This window comes from Podarcis bocagei (genome assembly GCF_964188305.1).
Source record: "Podarcis bocagei genome assembly, chromosome: 12".
Lineage (NCBI taxonomy): Eukaryota > Metazoa > Chordata > Lepidosauria > Squamata > Lacertidae > Podarcis > Podarcis bocagei.
The window spans coordinates 57,898,105-57,917,417 of record NC_138137.1 but is presented as its reverse complement, the minus strand read 5'-3'; the positions used below and the strand labels follow the sequence as shown (position 1 = coordinate 57,917,417).

Below are 19,313 nucleotides of genomic sequence, written 5' to 3'. Positions count from 1 at the left end.
TAGAATGTCCTTCTCAGAACTTCCCATTAAACTACATGGATTGAAGCAAGAAATGTAAAAATAGCATCTTTTCCGTAGTTTTACAGCAGTAACTCAGAAACAAATAATTTTCTGGAAAACAAACCCATTCAAAGTGCACTAAATCATACTAGGGTTTAACCACAAAAGAGGAATAAAATACAAATGTGGTGACTAGAACATTGAACTTGCTTTATAAAGTGCCTTTTAGGAGTTATTCTTAGCCCTACCTAGAGAGTCCAGTGATTGAAATCAGAGTCCTTCATTCTAAATATGTACTGTGTCACAGAGCTGTGAGCTTTAGAATGTGCTAATTGTAGTAATTAGTGATGAATGATGGGAGATCATATTCCTATGAAGATCACTAAATAAGCTATTTGTCCTTTGGGGTGTAAGAGCAAGAGGCAGTGCCTTCGCTATATGGATTTTCTGTTATTTTTACTATTATACCTTATTTTTCATCACTTCCTGCTAGAAAATATGATTTCTCCACCTTAATTTGTTAGTAAAAGTAGAAGCTGAATCATTCGGAACACGTTGGGAGTGGGGTGTATAAAGAAGAAAAATAACTGAAAACGGAAAGCTTAATTTGCTTTAACAAGGTTTACCCTATAAATGTATGTTGAATGTGAAAATTCTGGGAAATGATTTCTCTCCAAAATTAAATACCTCTTCCTCCTTGGAGGTGGCTGGCATACGCAGTCCTGTGCCTCAATTCCTATTTCTAAAATCCCAATGAATTGTAACACAGGAAGGATTAAGAGATGTAAGACATACCTTTAAGATAGACATTCTGCACTGCTGGGACCCTGACATGCTATATTCTCCTTGGAAGCAGACAGTTTAAGATTCCTCCCATTTTGTTTTAATAGGTTGTTAGATGCAGGAATGAGATGCCAGAGTATCCCCCTTTTGCCTAAATGTAATGGAGCCTGGAAAAAACAGTCCTTTAAGGGACTATAACAGTGATGCCTTTTATATATATATAAATGATCGGACCCTCTCTGTAGCCAGCACAGGCAAAGCAATTTTACCTGAAAAGCAAGCGCTTTGTGTTTCCACTTAGTTTTCATGCTTTCTCTGTCCTGTTTTTTTGCATGCCTTCTTGATGGACTACAACAGAGAAGAAGAAAATGATGTGAGTATATTCTAAACTATGTTTCTTTGTGTCTTTTTTTGAAAAAGAATTAGTATGATTCCATTTGTTACCTAAAAGTTCTCCAAGTGACTTAACTTTTAAAAACAGAAATACAGTAGTACCTTGGTTCTTGAATTTAATCTGTTCTGGGAGTCTGTTCAACTCCCGGTCCCGGAATGGTTTGAAAACCAAGATGCGGCTTCTGATTGGCTGCAGGAGCTTCCTGCACTCAAGCGAAAGCCGTGTCGGACATTCGGCTTCGAAAAAGCGTTCACAAACCAGAACACTCACTTCTGGGTTCGCGGCGTTCAGGAGCCAAGCCATTCAACTACCAAGGTACCAACATACAGGCAACTCTCAATTTACACGGGGGTTATGTGAAATCGTGTATATTTGAAACACACTTGAAAAGGCCTGCAAACACCCTCTAAACCTCTGGAAACCCTTATAAAACCCTTTTAAAAACCTGTACTTAACAAGACACTAAACTCCATCACAACTTCCTTGCTCAAACTCCAATTTTCCACAGGCCTCAATGGTCATTGCAAGGAGTCCTGGGATTGCACTTACAAAGGCTCAAGGGATTACTAGGTTCTGTTTCCACACCCTTTTGCCCATTCTGGGGTCTTTTAGGGCCGCTTTTGCCATTTTTAAAGTTACTTTCGGGTTCAGTGTGATGCTAGTGTGCATGGTCAGTTGGACGCACGTCAATTGGGCGTTGCCTGTACATTATACCATGGAGTGGAGAATATAAAACATTAACATATTCATACAATACAACTATATATGTGTGTGTCTTTGTGCATACATACAAAAACACACACACTATAATGGATACAGCTGAACTTTTTAAAGCTTTTGTTTAGTTTCATTTTGCTTGAAAGGAAGGAGAATACATGGCTGGGACATCACAGATGAGAGGCATCATAGTTTTTGTTCCCTTATTTAGAATTGCTAAAAATGCAAATAAGGTTGGTACCAGGTGGGTCTAAGAGGAAAGGTATTCCACAGTCTATCATAGAATAAAAAATCGTAGAGTTGGAACAGATCCCAAGGGTAATCTAGTCCAATGTGAAGTTCATACTGCAGTCTGCACTGCCACAGCTCAGAATTTGTGTCCTGTGGCTTCCTGTTTTTTGGTGACGCACCTTGATTCCACAGCTGCTCTACACCTTGCCAAAAGAAGGGAAAATGGGGCGGTGCCTGGTGGGGATGTGGTAAAAAAATGAGCTACTGGGGTATTACCTTGGTCACAAGGAAGCCTTAACAGCAGCTGGCCAACATGTGTCAGGTGATATTTTTCGAGGTTTATAAGAAGGCTTCTAGGTATCTTAAGCTTGTCCACTGGTCTAAGCAACTCATGACTCTTTATGTTAGAGGACCCCTGTCACCCCCAACCCTTTTTTTTTTTTTTTGCCTTCTGGTCCTTTTTGTATTTCCCTTTCTTTCCCTTTCTTGCTGTAATGTGAGTACAATTTTCAAAGCCATGATTTCACCAGCTTATTTCTTGTGTTCTAGGGCAAGACGGAAAATGCGCAGAAACCTGGCTTTGTCAAAGGGACAGTGTTCAAAGGAGTCGCATCGAGCCGCTTCTTGCCCAAAGGCACCCGGACAAAAGTTAACCTTGAGGAACAAGGCAGACAAAAGGTGTCCTTCAGCTTCAGCCTAACCAAGAAAACTTTGCAGAACAGATTCCTGACCGGCCTGGGGAATGACAAGCAAAACGAGGCTCCGAGCTCCCTGGGCACACCTCTTCAAACTGACATTGCCTCTAAATTTAAACTGGATCTTGGGGATTATCCGGATGTCGTGGAGGAATTTTCACCCCCAAAGCCTAAGGTGGAATTGGGCAAGATCCACTTTAAGAAACATCTGCTGAATGTTACAACAAAGCCGCCCCCTGCTGCCGCCATGCCACTGCCACCAGTAACTGTCGTACCAGCTACTGCAGCAGAATTCGTGGAATTGCCACCATCACCGCCGCCACCCCCTCCTCCCCCACCTCCTCCGCCCCCTCCACAAACACTACCAGCGCCAAAACCAGTACTAACACCAGAAATTTTGCCACAACTTCCAGTAGCAGTACAGACAGCAGCCGCACCTCTGTTGCCATCGCCTGTAGAAACTGTTGTCCGCATAGCAAAGGAGCCCTCAGTGAAAGCAGCTCAGGAAACTTTAGAACTGAACATTAAGCAAAATGCTGTGTTGGAAGGCTCTGAAGAACAGCTAGCTCAGGTTATTCCTGAAGAAGCAGAACCAGTCCCAGCGAAAGGAGATTCCCATATTGGGAGGGAGGAGGACGTTTCAAGTGCTTCAAAGGGTGCTTCTCAAAGTTCTAAGAAACAAAGTTCCAAGAGGAAGTTGTCTGATGGAGCATTGCCAGGTTCTGAATCTGATGAAGATTCCGTGAGGACCTCTTCAAGTCAGAGATCTCACGAGATTAAAATATCGACAAGCTCAGAGAAGGAAAAAGATTCACGGAAGAGCTCTACTTCTGTCAGAACTGAAGAGCAGGTGAAAAGTTCGTCACGGTCTAGATCTGAAAGGGATGAAAAATATTCTAGTTACTCCTCCAGATCTGAGAGAGACTCGAGGTATTCTTCCTCCCGTTCCAGATCTGAAAGAGAGAGGAGGCGAAGCAGGTCCCGTTCTCGTTCTAGAGCGGAGAGAGGTTCCAGAACCAGTTCTTCCTATTCCAGATCTGACCGGTCACATTACTATGACTCTGACCGGAGGTACCACAGGAGCTCACCATACAGAGAGAAGACACGATATTCTCGTTCGTACGTGGATAGCAGGACAAGAGAAAGCTCTGATTCAGAAGAAGAGTATCGGAGGACATACTCCAGGTCTACAGACTCCAGGCGTACATCCTCTCATTCCTCATCTTACAGAGACTCTAGGACCTCTTTTTCTTATTCAAAGTCAGAGCGGGATAGCAAGTTGGAATCCTCTCATACTGACTCAGAGAGAAAAGGAAAGCCTACCAAATCAGACAGGGACTCCAAAAGGACTTCAGAAAGTGACGTATCAAAAAAGTGCTCTCCAGTCAAGGAGCTGCGTCATCGGGGGGGAACATCCCACTCTAAAGCAGAGAGCAGTGTAAGTTCTTCCCGACACAAGTCCTCCTCTTCAAAGACATCTACTCCAAAGTCTGATAAATGTAAAAGTTCTTTCTGTTGTACAGAATCTGAGGAAACCAGAGAGCAGTCTAATTGTATAGACTTGGAGGCGTCTTGTGTACAAAGCTGTGAAACGAAAACTGCTATTGCACAGAAGCCAGAAACAGAAAGGACTGTTTCTCCATTAAATCAGTTGAATGATTCACCTATTTTCAAAAAGTTAAATGAATCAAAAGAGATGTCTCCTATTTCTAAATCAAATGTACTTGCAGGAATTGATAGCCATGACAGTATTAAGGAAGAGGAGTCTGTAATCAAGGTAAAACATGAACCGTTAAGAACTTGTTCTCCAGTAGAATTGAATATAAATGGATCCCCAGAAGGAAGGCCCAGTGATAGGGCATTGTTCCGTGCACCCAAAATAGAAGAAATTGTAACATCTGACGATAGTTTAGACGGAACTGAGCCACCACTTCCAGTCAATAGTCCAAATTTGAGTAAGTTACCGTCTAATGGGTTTCAGTGTGTGTATCAGTCTAAAGGACACGATCCGGATGATTCTCTTGTCCTCCTGAGTGACTCCAACAGTTTTCTTAAAGAAAAAATGGAAGAGTCAATTCCCTCTGAATATGATTGTGTACCTTCTTGTATTGTGAATGTAAATAATTCTAAAATACATGCAGATAAAGCGGATGATCTCACAGATCCTTGTGATAAAACCAAAGACCCAGTCTCCTGCTATCTTTCAGATGATGCAGCTCTTTCTTTGTATTATTCAGAAGTTGAAATTGAAGCTGAGCCTTCCAGTGCAACAGTCACTCCTGAACCTTTTATGGATGTTCAGTCATCTGAAAAGTTTACATACGCTGATGTCGAAGATCAGAATCCGTCAAAAATTGCTCATGAGGATGAAAAACGTGCTAGACGTTTCAGCTTGTCAGAGTGCAGCCCAGTCAGAGATTCTTCTGCAGAAGAATATATTGTGGAAGAGAAATTTGACAATCAGTGTATTGCGCAGCAGCAACAGGCTTCCGAAAATGTGTTGTCCCACCCAGAGACAACTCTGGGGGAGGAAAAGGAAGAACTCTTGGAGTGTCCCGAAGTAGCACTTGAATTGGATGTTTCGCATGTTGATTCCGTTGTAGAGAAAACAAAATCGCCTTTTAAAAATGAGCACTCTTATTATTTAGAGATGCCAACAGAGGACTCTGAGAAAGAGGAGCCAGATGATGAGGAAGACTCTGTGGTCCTTGATGAAAGAACTGTAGTTGCTGACATGAAGGCCCACGCTCCTGAAGTCTTGATGGTAAATGAAAAAAGTGATGACTCCTTGGTAGGATCTGCATTTTCAGACGCTTTGTCCCCATCTTGCGATATTGTTGTGACGGTAGAAGAAACAGAAACTGCTGCCGAAGTGCCCAGATGTGACAGTAGAGGCAGTACCCCTGAGCTCACTTCCATCCACCACGAAGAGTATTCTGACACAGCTGAAAGTGTGAGTGAACAGGACAGTGATGACAGTGACACAGAGGACTCTGATTCAGATGATAGCAGTGTTCCAAGGAACCGCCTTCAGTCAGTTGTGGTCATTCCAAAGAATTCTACCATAACCATGGAGGAGAGCAGTTCTTGTTCCTCCCGGAACAGCCAAAGTAACAGACGCTATGTGGATCACTGGGAAGATGGCAGGCCAGAGTCCAGCAGGCCATTCTGTGAAGAAATGCCGGATGACGTGGGATCTAATAATGGCCTGCAAAATGAAAGCAAGTATCTGCCTTCTAGGGATGCAGAGGGGAGGCTAGCGATATCTACTGAGCTCAACAGAACAGAGAGTGAAGATCTCCGGCCTGGTATCCCCCATCCTCAGAGCGATGGCGTTGACAGTACGAGTCAGTCAGAGCAGGCAACAGGTTTTATTCACAAGCCAAACCCAGATGAAAGATCAATATTAACTGAAAGCATGTCCGTGGCTCGATCAATTGATGTATCGCAAGAAGGGGAGCTGCGTTATATTTCCAAGAACTTTGAAATGATTGACAATATGTCCAGGCTGCAGACCAGTATTTCCAAGCCTGACAGCAGGCAGGGGAAGTCTGGTTTTGGCGAGCCCATGGAAACTGGAGATTTCTCCAGAGAGGATGGCTTCCATTCAGCAGAAGACTTGAGTAGCTTGGGGTGGGATTTCTCCCAACCAGAGAAACCAAGCAGTACATACCAGCAGCCTGATAGCAGCTATGGCATCTTCCCAGGTTATGTTTACCCCCCAGCTCCGGGAACATTTGTTGGGCCTCATAACTACTGGCATGACAATGGCTATTGGGATCCAAGGTTGACCAATAGACCCTCTGAGATGAACTATGAGCAAATGCAAGGGCAGGTTCCTGATTCGCTTACAGAAGACCATGAAGAGTATGAAGAGGTTGACCGCTGGGTTGACGAAAGCCACGCCTTCTTCCCCAACCAGTCAGTGAAGTTCCAGTCACGTGACCCTAGAGAGAAGGGTTCGGTGCAGGCCCATGAGATAAGCAGCAACTCCACTAAAGAGCCAGTGGCCCCAAGTGAGAGGAAAGAGCAAGCGAATAAGGTTTTGGATAAGAATGACATGAAAGAGCGGGGACCGTTGAAGAAAAGGAGGACGGATTTAGAGAGTGACTCAGAGAGCGATGCCGACTTCCGGGAAAGGAAGAAGGTCAAGACAGAGGGAGAGCGGTTGCCAGCAATACTTCAGGACTCTTCCATGGTTCGTCCGCTATGTTTCATGGAAGACTTCAGGGACTCGCAGCGTTGGAAAGAGTTTGCCAAGCAAGGGAAAATGCCCTGTTACTTCGACCTCATAGAAGAAAATGTGTATTTGACGGAAAGGTAATAGGCCTCTTACTTTTAAAAACGCCTTTTATGCTAACGTGGTAATAGCGTGCCATAAATGTAATGTGAAAATTGTTTGCCCAGGGTAGTATAATACAGTCGAAGCTCCGTTTACGGAACCCTATTGTTTTTACTGGGTTTCACTGCATGCACAGAAGCTGTCCTCAGGTTGCGGAAACCTCGGGATCCGACCGGACCTCTGGAACGGATCCCCCCCACAACCGGAGGTGCCACTGTAGTGTGCAGTAAGAATATTAGAATAGGGGGAAATGAGGTTGCGGTTCATACTAGTATATCAGGCTGGTTTAGAGTGCCAGTTGGGGTTGGAAGACCCCTTCCAAAATGGGTATTGGCCCTTTGACATACTCCTTATGTTGTATTAGTAAGTTTTATATTCAGTGTGCTGTTCAGTAGGAGTGAGTAATAATTCCATATTAACGCAAGCAAATGTTAAGGCTACTGTAAAAATCTCAAGCATTACAATCTTGGAAGCACCTGCTTAGTTTATAAGCCTTTTGAAGGCATCCAAAAACATTTTAAAGTTTTGTTCCCACCAAAAAAAAAAAGAGTTGGAAACCTACTTGGTTGAATTAGCTCCCGGATCCTGAAATTGTGAATTTCTTCAAGATGCAAAAAACTCATGCTGTCGGCTGATGTGTCAATCCCACTGCAGTTTTGACTTGGGTTTGCGGCAAATCAGTGGGAATTCTCAAAACATCTGTATTGCCTCAAGGCATTTTGAAGTACCATGTGTTAAAATTTAAAAGCCTGCTGTACTTTTATTTTGGATAAATTCTTCAGTTCTAGCTGGTATAATGCAGTCAGTTTTAAAGTTTGTTTTCTGGAATGCTGCATAGGAAAAAGAATAAATCTCACCGTGACATCAAGCGGATGCTGTGTGAATGTCCCACGCTTTCAAAAGATGAGCGAGCTCAAGGAGAGGTGGCGTGTGGAGAAGACTGTCTAAATCGTCTACTCATGATAGAATGGTAAGGGTCCTTTTGAAGGTTAGTCTGCTGCTGTCATCACCCACCCACATCATGACACACAGCACAGGGAAAAGAGGTTTTGATGTAAAACGCAATAATCTTTCTGGTTGTTGAAAACAGCAGGCACACCGCACTTCCGTTGTGAGTTCTTGTTGATCACAGTCAAGTGAATCTGCTTATTGCAGTGTTGTAGAAGCGACTGCTTGGAGGAAATGTAAGACTGGTTTGGATTGCCTTGCTACTTGTAAAGCTTATGTTCTTTGTAAGCAGCTTTGAGCATAATGAAAAGGTGTATTATAAATGCCGAGATCATGTTTTCCTCTTTCCGAAAATCTGGGATAAATTCCAACATAGATATCGAGGGGTGGGGGGCAACATACCTTAAAATGTAACCCTCTATCAGTGTTGTTGTTTAGTCGTTTAGTCGTGTCCGACTCTTCGTGACCCCATGGACCAGAGCACCCCAGGCCCTCCTGTCTTCCATGGCCTCCCGCAGTTTGATCAAACTCATGCTGGTAGCTTTGAGAACACTGTCCCACCACCTCGTCCTCCGTCGTCCCCTTCTCCTTGTGCCCTCCATCTTTCCCAACATCAGGGTCTTTTCCAGGGAGTCTTCTCTTCTCATGAGGTGGCCAAAATATTGGAGCCTCAGCTTCATGATCTGTCCTTCCAGTGAGCACTGAGGGCTGATTTCTTTCAGAATGGAGAGGTTTGATCTTCTTGCAGTCCATGGGACTCTCAAGAGTCTCCTCCAGCACCAGAATTCAAAAGCATCCATTCTTCGGCAATCAGCCTTCTTTATGGTCCAGCTCTCACTTCCATACATCACTACTGGGAAAACCATAGCTTTTACTATACAGACCTTTGTTGGCAAGGTGATGTCTCTGCTTTTTAAGATGCTGTCTAGGTTTGTCATTGCTTTTCTCCCAAGAAGCAGGCGTCTTTTAATTTCGTGGCTGCTGTCACCATCTGCAGTGATCGTGGAGCCCAAGAAAGTAAAATCTCTATGCAAATACACTGCTTCCCAGTGATACATTTTCCATACTTCAGATAAAAAGTGCCTATAGTAGTCTTCTGTCATCATTCAAACAGAAACACTCAAATTTATTCAGTACCAAGTTACTGGTACTAGCGTACTGGAGTTTTTTTAAGTCAGGATGGAGGGAAATATCAGGGTTAAAAGTACATACAGTGTGATAGTTGCATTCTTTTCCTTTTGTTGGAGGATTCTGGAATTCAATTTAGTTCAACCGGCAAAGGGAAGCTGTTTCAAATGCCTCTTTAAAACTTGCTATTTGGGCAAAACCTCTCTGTCATCCTCTCTTAAGTCTGACTGGGATGATAAACCATGTCTGGGCTTTACCACTTCAGACCGCGGGTGGGAATGGGAATCACCCATGGTGGAATACTCTGCTTTATAAACCAGCTCCGCCTTCCTCCCCATCTGGTGCCTTCCAGATGTTTTGGACTATATTACTCTTAACTCCCATCAGACCTGACTATTAGTCACGATGGTTGCAGCTGATGGGCATTCCAGTGCAATATCATGTGGAGCTCATCAAGTTGTCGGAAACCTCATTAAATGTCAGGGAGCAGGTTTCTAAACCACTTTCTCTTTGCGTGCAAGTGTTTCATGTGCAGGGATTCTTTTATCTTTTTGTAACAGAGGACTCTTCTATTATTTAAGCTTTCATCTGAAGTGAAGAACTTCAGGGAGTTCTCACCTGAGGAAGTACCAGGCCCATGTTCTCCTAGGCATTTTGGTGTGAAGTTTCTATCTGGATAGGAGAGGAGATATTACTAGAACAGTAGTTCTAGTAGACCTGGGACTCACCTTTTCCCCCCCAATCTGACTCATTTTCCCCAACAGTTGTGTCTTTATTTTCTTTCCTTTTTATCTTCCTTTTTGGCAGTTCTCTCTATTTTTCTCCTTTTCTCAAAAAAATTAACCTATCAGACAAGAAGACCCCTTGTGTGACCCCCACCTTAGGTCCATGTGGGTCTTGACCAATGTACTAGATCTCCTTGGGTTCTCGTGGTTCTTTATAGCAAAACTTTTGGGTCTTCGTGTCATGTGATAGATCTTAGATTTGAATGTGATAATTACTGTTATGTTATATGTGATGTTCATACATTGGCTTAACAGACGCATTAAGACTTCTAAAATCGTTTGCATGCTGAATAGGTACAAATGTTAATGATTATTAGAAAAATGCCGGAATGTTTGTTAATCTGAGAGTACGGTTACATCATGGTACCTAAGTTCAAAATCTGAGACTTGTAGGATGTGTTGTGCTTCCTTAGAGAAACGTGTGTGTGATTTATAGAGTGTCTGCTACAAGCAGGCCAGTGAATATCCACATGCTTACTAACGCATACATAATTTTCCCTTCTGCTTAGTTCCTCAAGGTGCCCCAATGGGGACTACTGCTCCAACCGGCGGTTTCAGAGGAAGCAGCATGCAGATGTTGAAGTCATTCTGACCGAGAAGAAAGGCTGGGGGTTGAGAGCAGCAAAAGACCTACCCTCGTAAGACTCCCCTCGTTTTAAAGGATCTCCACCTTAGCAGTTTTCCCCTCTTGGGCACGGCAGCAGAATGAAGGTTTCATTCTGGGCAGCAGAGGGATTTTGCAGAGGGAGGCTGTTCCCACTCCCTTGCCTTTGGAATAGCTATAAGCATCATATGGGTCAGCACTTTTCCATGTACAGTGGTACCTCTGGTTATGTACTTAATTTGTTCCAGAGGTCCGTTCTTAACCTGAAACTGTTCTTAACCTGAAGCACCACTTTAGCTAATGGGGCCTCCCGCTGCTGCCGTTCCGCCGCCGCACGATTTCTGTTCTCATCCTGAAGCAAAGTTCTTAACCCGAGGTACTATTTCTGGGTTAGCGGAGTCTGTAACCTGAAGCGTATGTAACCTGAAACGTATGTAACCCGAGGTACCGCTGTACCAGTGAATGAATGCACTGTTAGGATGTGCTCTGCAGATGGACCGGTTGGCTGTCCAGGACCATAGTGTATATGTATGTGCGCGCGCACACTCCTTTTGGGAAGGAGAAGGCTGGTCATAGGCCAAAGGCCAGCAGGATCAAAGCAGAACACCTTCATATTCCTCCCCAGGAGAAGGCAAGGCAGTAATAATAATAATAATAATAATAATAATAATAATAATTTATTTATACCCGGCCAGAGATGGGCTCAAGGCAGCTAACACCAGTAAAATTACAATAAAAACATAATGGGGGGGGCAATTTAAAATACAGGTTAAAAATACAATTTAAAATGCAACCTCATTTTAATACAGTGGTGCCCCGCAAGACGAATGCCTCGCAAGACGGAAAACTCGCTAGACGAAAGAGTTTTCTGTTTTGGAGGTGCTTCGCAAAACGAATTTCCTATGGGCTTTCTTCGCAAGACGACAATGTCTTGCAAGTTCCTGCTGGTTTCCCGCCCCCTTTTTCTAAGCCGCTAAGCCGCTTATCAGCTGATCCGATAATAATAATAATAATAATTTATTATTTATACCCCGCCCATCTGGTTGGGTTTCCCCAGCTTCAAACATTAAAAACTTTTAGCGGCAGATAAGCCGCTAAAAGCCGCTAATAGCGCTAATCCGCTAATCCGTCAATGGGCTTGCTTCGCAAGACGAAAAAACCGCTAGACGAAGAGAATCACAGAACGGATTCTTTTCGTCTTGCGAGGCACCACTGTAATAGCCCATAGATCAAAAGCATAAGGGGAGGGAAACATAAGGATCAAACTGAGTCCAAACCAAAGGCCAGGCGGAACAGCTCTGTCTTGCAGGCCCTGCGGAAAGATGTCAAGTCCCGCAGGGCCCTAGTCTCTTGGGACAGAGCGTTCCACCAAGTCGGGGCTAGTACTGAAAAGGCCCTGGCCCTAGTTGAGACCAATCTAACCACCTTGCGACTTGGGACCTCCAAAATGTTGTGATTTGTGGACTTTAAGTTCCTCCGCGGGGCATACCAGGAGAGGCGGTCCCGTAGGTACGAGGGTCCTAGGCCGCGTAGAGGAGAAACAGGGTGATGCCACGTTCCAGGGGTGTTACATTCTGTGTTGTATTCAGTCCAAATTAGGCTGATGTGTGGGTAGAGCCTGGAGCTTATTAACAGAAGCTGCAGGTGAGAGCCATGATGTATACTTCTTGCAAATGTCATCTTTTTTATTGAACACTTTTTTTATTGAACTGTTTTACCACCAGGCTCTTGGTCCATCTAAGCCAGTACTGTTTATTCTGACTAATAAGTTAAGTGAAACCCCTGTTTTAAAATTAACACACAACTATGCCCAGCATTGTTCAAACTCCCTGGCTTTGGTTCAATATTGGTTCTCTTTCTAATTAGTGTCTAGTCATTTCTCAACAGTATTTGTATACTGTTTTTCAGATCTAATCTCCAAAATGCTTAATAAAAAGAAATGCTTAATAAAAAGAAATAATACAATTGCAGAATCCAAGGCAAAATTAGATATTTTTTTTCCAAGTGAAGCATGCCTGGTTGACAGCAGATCAGTGGAAAACAACCTCAAACGTTTAGCGAAAGGGAGAGTTTCTTGGCCACTTTCTGAAAGTTCACATTGTTGAAGTAACCACCAGGAAGGCCCCGTTCGTAGTGGGTACCAATCTAGCACCACTAAGAGGTGGAGCTCTGAGCAGGACCTTTCTAACAGAGTTCAGGAGGTTAGTTTCCTATTTGGAGGAAGGCAGTCCCTAAAATATTCCAGATTCAGATTGTTTAATGTATTATAGGTCCAAGCCAGGTTGCTGCTATGTCTAAGGCTTTTTTCTTTCTTTCTTGGGCCTACTTAGCAACACTTTTGTACTGGAATACTGTGGTGAAGTGCTCGATCACAAAGAGTTCAAAACCCGAGTGAAGGAATATGCCCGAAGCAAGAATATCCATTACTACTTCATGGCATTGAAAAACGATGAGGTGAGTTACACATCGTTTTCAGTGTTTAGGCTGTGCATTGTCCGAGTACTTTTAAGAGTTCACTGTGCATGTGTGAACCCATTGTTCGTTTTTTCTCTCTCGCCTACTGCTGTACTTTGTGCACTATAAAGAAAGCCCCACAACTTCTACAGAGGGGCTTGTGATCCTTTCAAGTTGCAGGCTACTGCTAATACGAGCAAATTATAACATACCGTATTTTTCTCCCCATAGGACGCACCTAGTTTTTTTTTGGGGGGGAAATAAAGAAAAAAAATTATTCCCCCCCCCGGTGCGGGGCTGGGGCGGGGGAAGCCCAAGCTTCCCCAGCCCCCAGAACAGGCTGCTATCCGTGAGCCGTGGGAGAGCTGCGCGACTTCGCACGGCTCTCCCACGGCTAGCGGAGCGCTGCGCGAAGCCCGAAGCTTGGGGCGTGCTGAGCTCAGCACGCCCCAAGCTTCTGGGTGCAGGCAAGCTCTCCGCTAGCCGTGGGAGAGCTGCGTCTCCCACGACTAGCGGATAGCTTCCTGAAGCCTGGAGAGCGAGAGGGGTCGGTGCGCACTGACCCCCCTCGCTCTCCAGGCTTCAGCGAAAGCCTGCATTCGCCCCATAGGACACACTCATGAGAAGAGAAGACTCCCTGGAAAAGACCCTGATGTTGGGAAAGATGGAGGGCACAAGAAGAAGGGGACCACAGAGGACGAGATGGTTGGATAGTGTTCTTGAAGCTACAGTGGTACCCCGCAAGACGAATGCCTCGCAAGACGGAAAACCCGCAAGACGAAAGGGTTTTCTGTTTTGGAGGCGCTTCGCAAGACGAATTTCCCTATGGGCTTGCATCGCAAGACGAAAGCCCATAGGGAAATGCTGGCGGTCGGGAGCAAAGACTTTCGCCCACAGCCGGCCTTCAGAAGAGGACCTCTTCTGAAGGCCGGCGGGGGGCAAAAGTCTTTGCTCCCCCCCCCGCCTGCCCCGGGCGATCTTAAACACCTGGCCCCGCCGCCCCACTTCGGAAAGCTGTTCCGAAGTGGGGCGGGGGGCGGGGACACCTGGCCCCGCCGCCCCACTTCGGAAAGCTGTTCCGAAGTGGGGAGGGGGGGCGGGAACACCTGGCCCCGCCGCCCCACTTCGGAAAGCTGTTCCGATTGGGGCGGGGGGGCGGGGACACCTGGCCCCGCCGCCCCACTTCGGAAAGCTCTTCCGAAGTGGGGAGGGGGGGCGGGAACACCTGGCCCCGCCGCCCCACTTCGGAAAGCTGTTCCGAAGTGGGGCGGGGGGGCGGGGACACCTGGCCCCGCCGCCCCACTTCGGAAAGCTGTTCCGAAGTGGGGCGGGGGGGCGGGAACACCTGGCCCCGCCGCCCCACTTCGGAAAGCTCTTCTGAAGTGGGGAGGGGGGCGGGAACACCTGGCCCCGCCGCCCCACTTCGGAAAGCTGTTCCGAAGTGGGGCGGGGGGGCGGGGACACCTGGCCCCGCCGCCCCACTTCGGAAAGCTCTTCCGAAGTGGGGAGGGGGGGCGGGAACACCTGGCCACGCCGCCCCACTTCGGAAAGCTCTTCCGAAGTGGGGAGGGGGGGCGGGAACACCTGGCCCCGCCGCCCCACTTCGGAAAGCTCTTCCGAAGTGGGGAGGGGGGGCGGGAACACCTGGCCCCGCCGCCCCACTTCGGAAAGCTCTTCCGAAGTGGGGGGGGGGCGGGAACACCTGGCCCCGCTGCCCCACTTCGGAAAGCTGTTCCGAAGTGGGGCGGGGGGGGCGGGGACACCTGCCCCATCCGCCCCACTTCGGAAAGCTGTTCCGAAGTGGGGCGGGGGGCGGGAACACCTTCTGAAGGCGGGCAGGGGGTGAAAGTCTTTGTCCCCCCTGCCTGCCTTCCCAGGGGCTTTTAAATCGCCCCGGACAGCGGAGAAGTCCTCCGCTGTCCGGAGCGATTTTAAAATGCCGCCCGCCAGCATTTTAAGATAGCCCCGCACAGCGGAGAAGTCCTCCGCTGTCCCAGGGTTTTTAAAAATGCTGGGGGTGGGAAGAAAAGCCCTTGTCCCCCCCCCCAGCCTTCAGAAGAGGTCCGGGGACAGACTGTCCCCGGACCTGGTCTGAAGTCGGTTTCCCTAGGAACGCATTAATTGATTTTCAATGCATTCCTATGGGAAACCGTGCATCGCAAGACGAAAAAACCGCAAGACGAAGAGAATTGCGGAACGAATTAATTTCGTCTTGCGAGGCACCACTGGACCATTTTTGGAGGGGGAAAAGTGCGTCCTATAGGGCGAAAAATACGGTACGTTGAATTAGTTCTATATAAGGATACCGTCATTTTCTCCGTCAGCATGGCCTAACAACACATGAAGCAGACAGAATTCCAGTTGGAACCCTGTAGAAAGTCTTTGAATATGGGTCAGGCTCCATTTTTTTAATGAAGAGATACAAACAAATGTTTTCCTTTTCAGATAATAGATGCCACCCAGAAAGGAAACTGCTCTCGTTTTATGAACCACAGCTGCGAGCCAAACTGTGAGACGCAGAAAGTGAGTCGCAGGAAGAAACTGATGCAGTTTTATACTTGATTTTGGCCTAAACGAAGGTTTATGTTACAGCTCCTTTACATGGAAGTGACCATAAGGCATATGGGTAGCCAGCACAGTGAGGGACACATTTTAAAAGGCTTTTACCCCTCTTCACTCGCTGGGCTTTGGTGTGCGGGGTAAGAGCATTTTAAAATACATGCTCATCTCGTGAAAAGTCAGCAGAGATAAACACTTTTGGCAGCGTTCTTGTGTGGGGAGCGTCACCTCTATGATGGGGAGGTTTATAAATCAAATTATAGATTTATAATTTTATATAGTTATAATTTTATAATTTATAAATTAGAACTTCAGATAACATAAAACCAAACAGATCAACATGAATCGTGTTAACCAGTTACCGTAAAGCAATTTTATACACAAAAAACAAACCTTTTAAAACAATTCAAAATCCGTGTATGATACCACAGGGAAAACATACAACTAGCAACAAGTCATGTTGCTTTACTTCATCTAAAAGCCTGAGTAAAAAAGATGCATCTTTAAAACTGGTGCCAGAAATAAAGTTGTTCAAACTGTGTGTCAATAGTAGTATCTTGAATTCAGCTGTGAAATGTATAAGCAACCAGTACAAGTTACTCTGGACTGGTGTTATGTGGTCTTGACTAGCTGTGCCACTCAACAATCTGACAGTCACTTTCAGGACTAGTGGCATTTTTTAGACAGTCTTCAGGGTAGCCCCACTTAGAATGTATTACAGTAATCAATTATAAAACTTGAATGAGTTTACTGTTTGTGGCTTGTAGTAGATCTTGTACATAGCTCTCTCAATTTTTTGATTATTAATATAAGATTTAGTACGTAGAATGGTTTGGTAGTGTTTTGTGTGCCGCTTATGTGCTGCTTACTTTATACTGGTGTACCACGATAATTGGGATGTGGGTGGAGCTGTGGGTTAAACCACAGAGCCTAGGACTTGCCGATCAGAAGGTTGGCGGTTCGAATCCCCACGACGGGGTGAGCTCCCGTTGCTCGGTCCTGGCTCCTGCCAACCTAGCAGTTTGAAAGCACACAGTGCAAGTAGATAAATAAGTACCGCTCGGCAGGAAGGTAAACGGCGTTTCCGTGTGCTGCTCTGGTTTGCCAGAAGCGGCTTAGTCCTGCTGGCCACATGACCCGGAAGCTGTACGCCGGCTCCCTCGGCCAATAAAGCAAGATGAGCACCGCAACCCCAGAGTTGGTAACGACTGGACCTAATCGTCAGGGGTCCCTTTACCTTACTACGAGAATTGGCAGCATAGGTTCATTTCCTCTGGCCCGTCCGCTTTCTTGTGTCAAGCCTCCATGAGTTTACCGGTGTCTGTGTGGAACAGAGAGACCTCTCTACTTACAGAGGATCCCCGCACAATTTAGGACACCCCCCCCCCCCAGGTTTTAGATGATGAGACAAAGCACAGCACGCCCGTTTAAAAGCTGTGCAAGTGGTTTTTAATACCGAAAGGAACTAAGGCCGTTTCTTAACACCATCCATTTCTGAAGGGGGACAAAACGAGATTGCGTCAGCATACCTAATGTAAGCGGAGTGCTGTGAACTCCCAAGCATTGCAGTTAAAATGAAGTTGGGTATGAAGTATGTTTTCAAATGGATTCTCTTGGCATAGAGATTTGTGCGTTTGCTGAGTTCTCCAGAGATACAGAGCCTTTTCTAGAATAGATGCCCTTTAAAAAACAACAACAGCAAGAGCCCACAGTCCATGAATATACATATTGTTCTAATCATCTTTATTCTCTCTCCCCCCCACTTTAGTGGACAGTGAATGGACAGCTGCGGGTTGGCTTCTTCACCACAAAACTTGTTCCGTCAGGCTCAGAGCTAACCTTTGACTACCAGTTCCAGAGATATGGGTACGTCTCAACCTGACTTACTTCCTTTGTTGTTTATAAGTGTCTATCCTTGAACAGAAGCCAATAAAGTGAACTTGTGCACAATCAAGCATAGGTCATATTTTCTACGGGGGTCAAGTGCTCATTAGCTGATTCATTCGTGTTTCCACTGCTCTTGTTCTCACTTGGTTTGGAAGAGATAATGTGTGGGTGTTTTTTTTTCATTATCATTTTCCGCCTCGCTACAGAGTGTTCAAGGTGGATGACGAGGATGAAGTTAAAAACAACAGTGCGTTTTCTAAAAGAGTGCATATCCCTAATCATAACATAATTGCGTTGTTGTACCACAGTACAGTGGTGCCCCGCAAGACGAATGCCTCGCAAGACGGAAAACTCGCTAGACAAAAGAGTTTTCCGTTTTGGAGGTGCTTCGCAAAACGAATTTCCTATGGGCTTGCTTCGCAAGATGACAATGTCTTGCGAGTTCCTGCTTTCCCCCCTCCCCCCTTTTTATAAGCCGCTAAGCCGCTTATCAGCTGATCCAATCAGCAGATAAGCCGCTAATTCCGCTAATCCGTCATTGGGCTTGCTTCGCAAGACGAAAAAACCGCTAGACGAAGAGAATCACAGAACGGATTCTTTTCGTCTTGCGAGGCACCACTGTAGAATAGTCTCTCCTAGTGGATGCCCCCCCAAAAGAGAAGCTGTTACTTTTCTCTAAAAGAAAAAGAAGAAACCAAAGCAGAGGAAAACTTTGGAATTTTGTAACTGATTTTGATGGGAGGGGGGAAAGAAAATTGTTTGAACAATACATAAGTTGTTTGTCATTTATGTGTTGAATTTTTAACTTTTATTATTTGTTGTAAGCTGCCCTGAGAACATTTTGTTATTGCTGGGGTGGGCAAGCTGTAACGAAAGTACTCTCTTCATGTGTGAGCTATCGAAGGCTCAGTTTTCAAGTTAGTTAAAATCTGCTTACCCTTGAACCCTGTTTTACTGGAATAACTTTGTGCCGTAATTTTGTAAATCCTTTAAAACCTGAGTGGTGCTTGTTGGAGACGTCAGATTTGCCAGTACGCTTGGAATACGTTTTTTGGTTGTCCTGTTGCATAAATGACTAGCATGCTGTAGAGACTGAACCACACATGAGATCAGCAAAGGAAAATTAACAAATAAGAAAAATAGGTGATGGTGTGAAAGGAAATAGTGGTGGGAGTTCAACTCGAGGTCAGGTTTTGAACTTCTGGCAATGCAAGTGACAATAATTATCCATTCTTCTGCAGCATGTGTGGGCAGCCTGTGGGTATTTCAATAGAATTCATGGGCTGGATTTGAAAGCACTGTGCTTAGCTTTTATTTTATTTTTAAAAGAATTTATCATAGAACAACCCCATCTAGAGCAGGCAATTGGCCTATCTTCCAGACCAGGAATACCCACAAAGCCTCCTCCTTGGCACGATTCAGTTTCAGTTTATTGGTCTGGCCTCATCCTTGATTCAGATGTAACAGGGAAAAACAGGGTGTTGGTGACACCTTGCTCCTAATCCCCCCATGGCCACACTCAGCAGCTTTATGTGGATATTAAACCAGACGGTGGACCCAGTGGCACCCACATTACACTTTCCAGGGGCTAACAGGCAGTCACTTTCTGAAACCAGCCCCTAAGATGGGAGCAGAACCACTGCAGCTCCAGGAAAATCCCGTTGATCATTCCTGGCCATTGGCCAATGATTGCAAGCACTGATGGGAGTTGTAGTTCAGCAACAACTCGAAGACCCATAATTCCCTACCTCTGGTTAACAGTATCAAAAGCCTCTCAGAGAGCTTT

At 45.6% G+C, this 19,313-nt stretch overlaps 1 protein-coding gene and 1 long non-coding RNA gene across 5 annotated transcripts in view; one reads left to right on the top strand and one right to left on the bottom strand.

Moving 5' to 3' along the window:
• The window catches only part of LOC308569766, a 4,947-nt gene extending 1,601 nt beyond the window's left edge, over positions 1 to 3,346 (bottom strand). Inside the window, exons 1-2 of the long non-coding RNA XR_014000827.1 lie at positions 3,208 to 3,346; positions 1,053 to 1,131 (exon numbers count right to left, since the gene is read on the bottom strand). This is a non-coding gene — a long non-coding RNA (uncharacterized lncRNA). The remainder of the gene's footprint in view (positions 1 to 1,052; positions 1,132 to 3,207) is intronic.
• SETD2 (SET domain containing 2, histone lysine methyltransferase) overlaps positions 1 to 19,313 on the top strand; it is a 95,882-nt gene that overhangs the window by 25,191 nt on the left and 51,378 nt on the right. For all 4 annotated transcript variants that reach the window (XR_014000747.1, XR_014000748.1, XM_081163429.1 and 1 more), the window contains exons 3-9: positions 1,141 to 1,156; positions 2,675 to 7,140; positions 8,001 to 8,132; positions 10,533 to 10,661; positions 12,958 to 13,081; positions 15,527 to 15,604; positions 17,409 to 17,506. Coding sequence is in view for 2 of the 4 variants with exons in the window: in XM_081163429.1 (XP_081019555.1) it covers positions 1,141 to 1,156; positions 2,675 to 7,140; positions 8,001 to 8,132; positions 10,533 to 10,661; positions 12,958 to 13,081; positions 15,527 to 15,604; positions 17,409 to 17,506 (5,043 nt within the window). In the remaining 2 variants the exon portion in view is untranslated. The remainder of the gene's footprint in view (positions 1 to 1,140; positions 1,157 to 2,674; positions 7,141 to 8,000; positions 8,133 to 10,532; positions 10,662 to 12,957; positions 13,082 to 15,526; positions 15,605 to 17,408; positions 17,507 to 19,313) is intronic.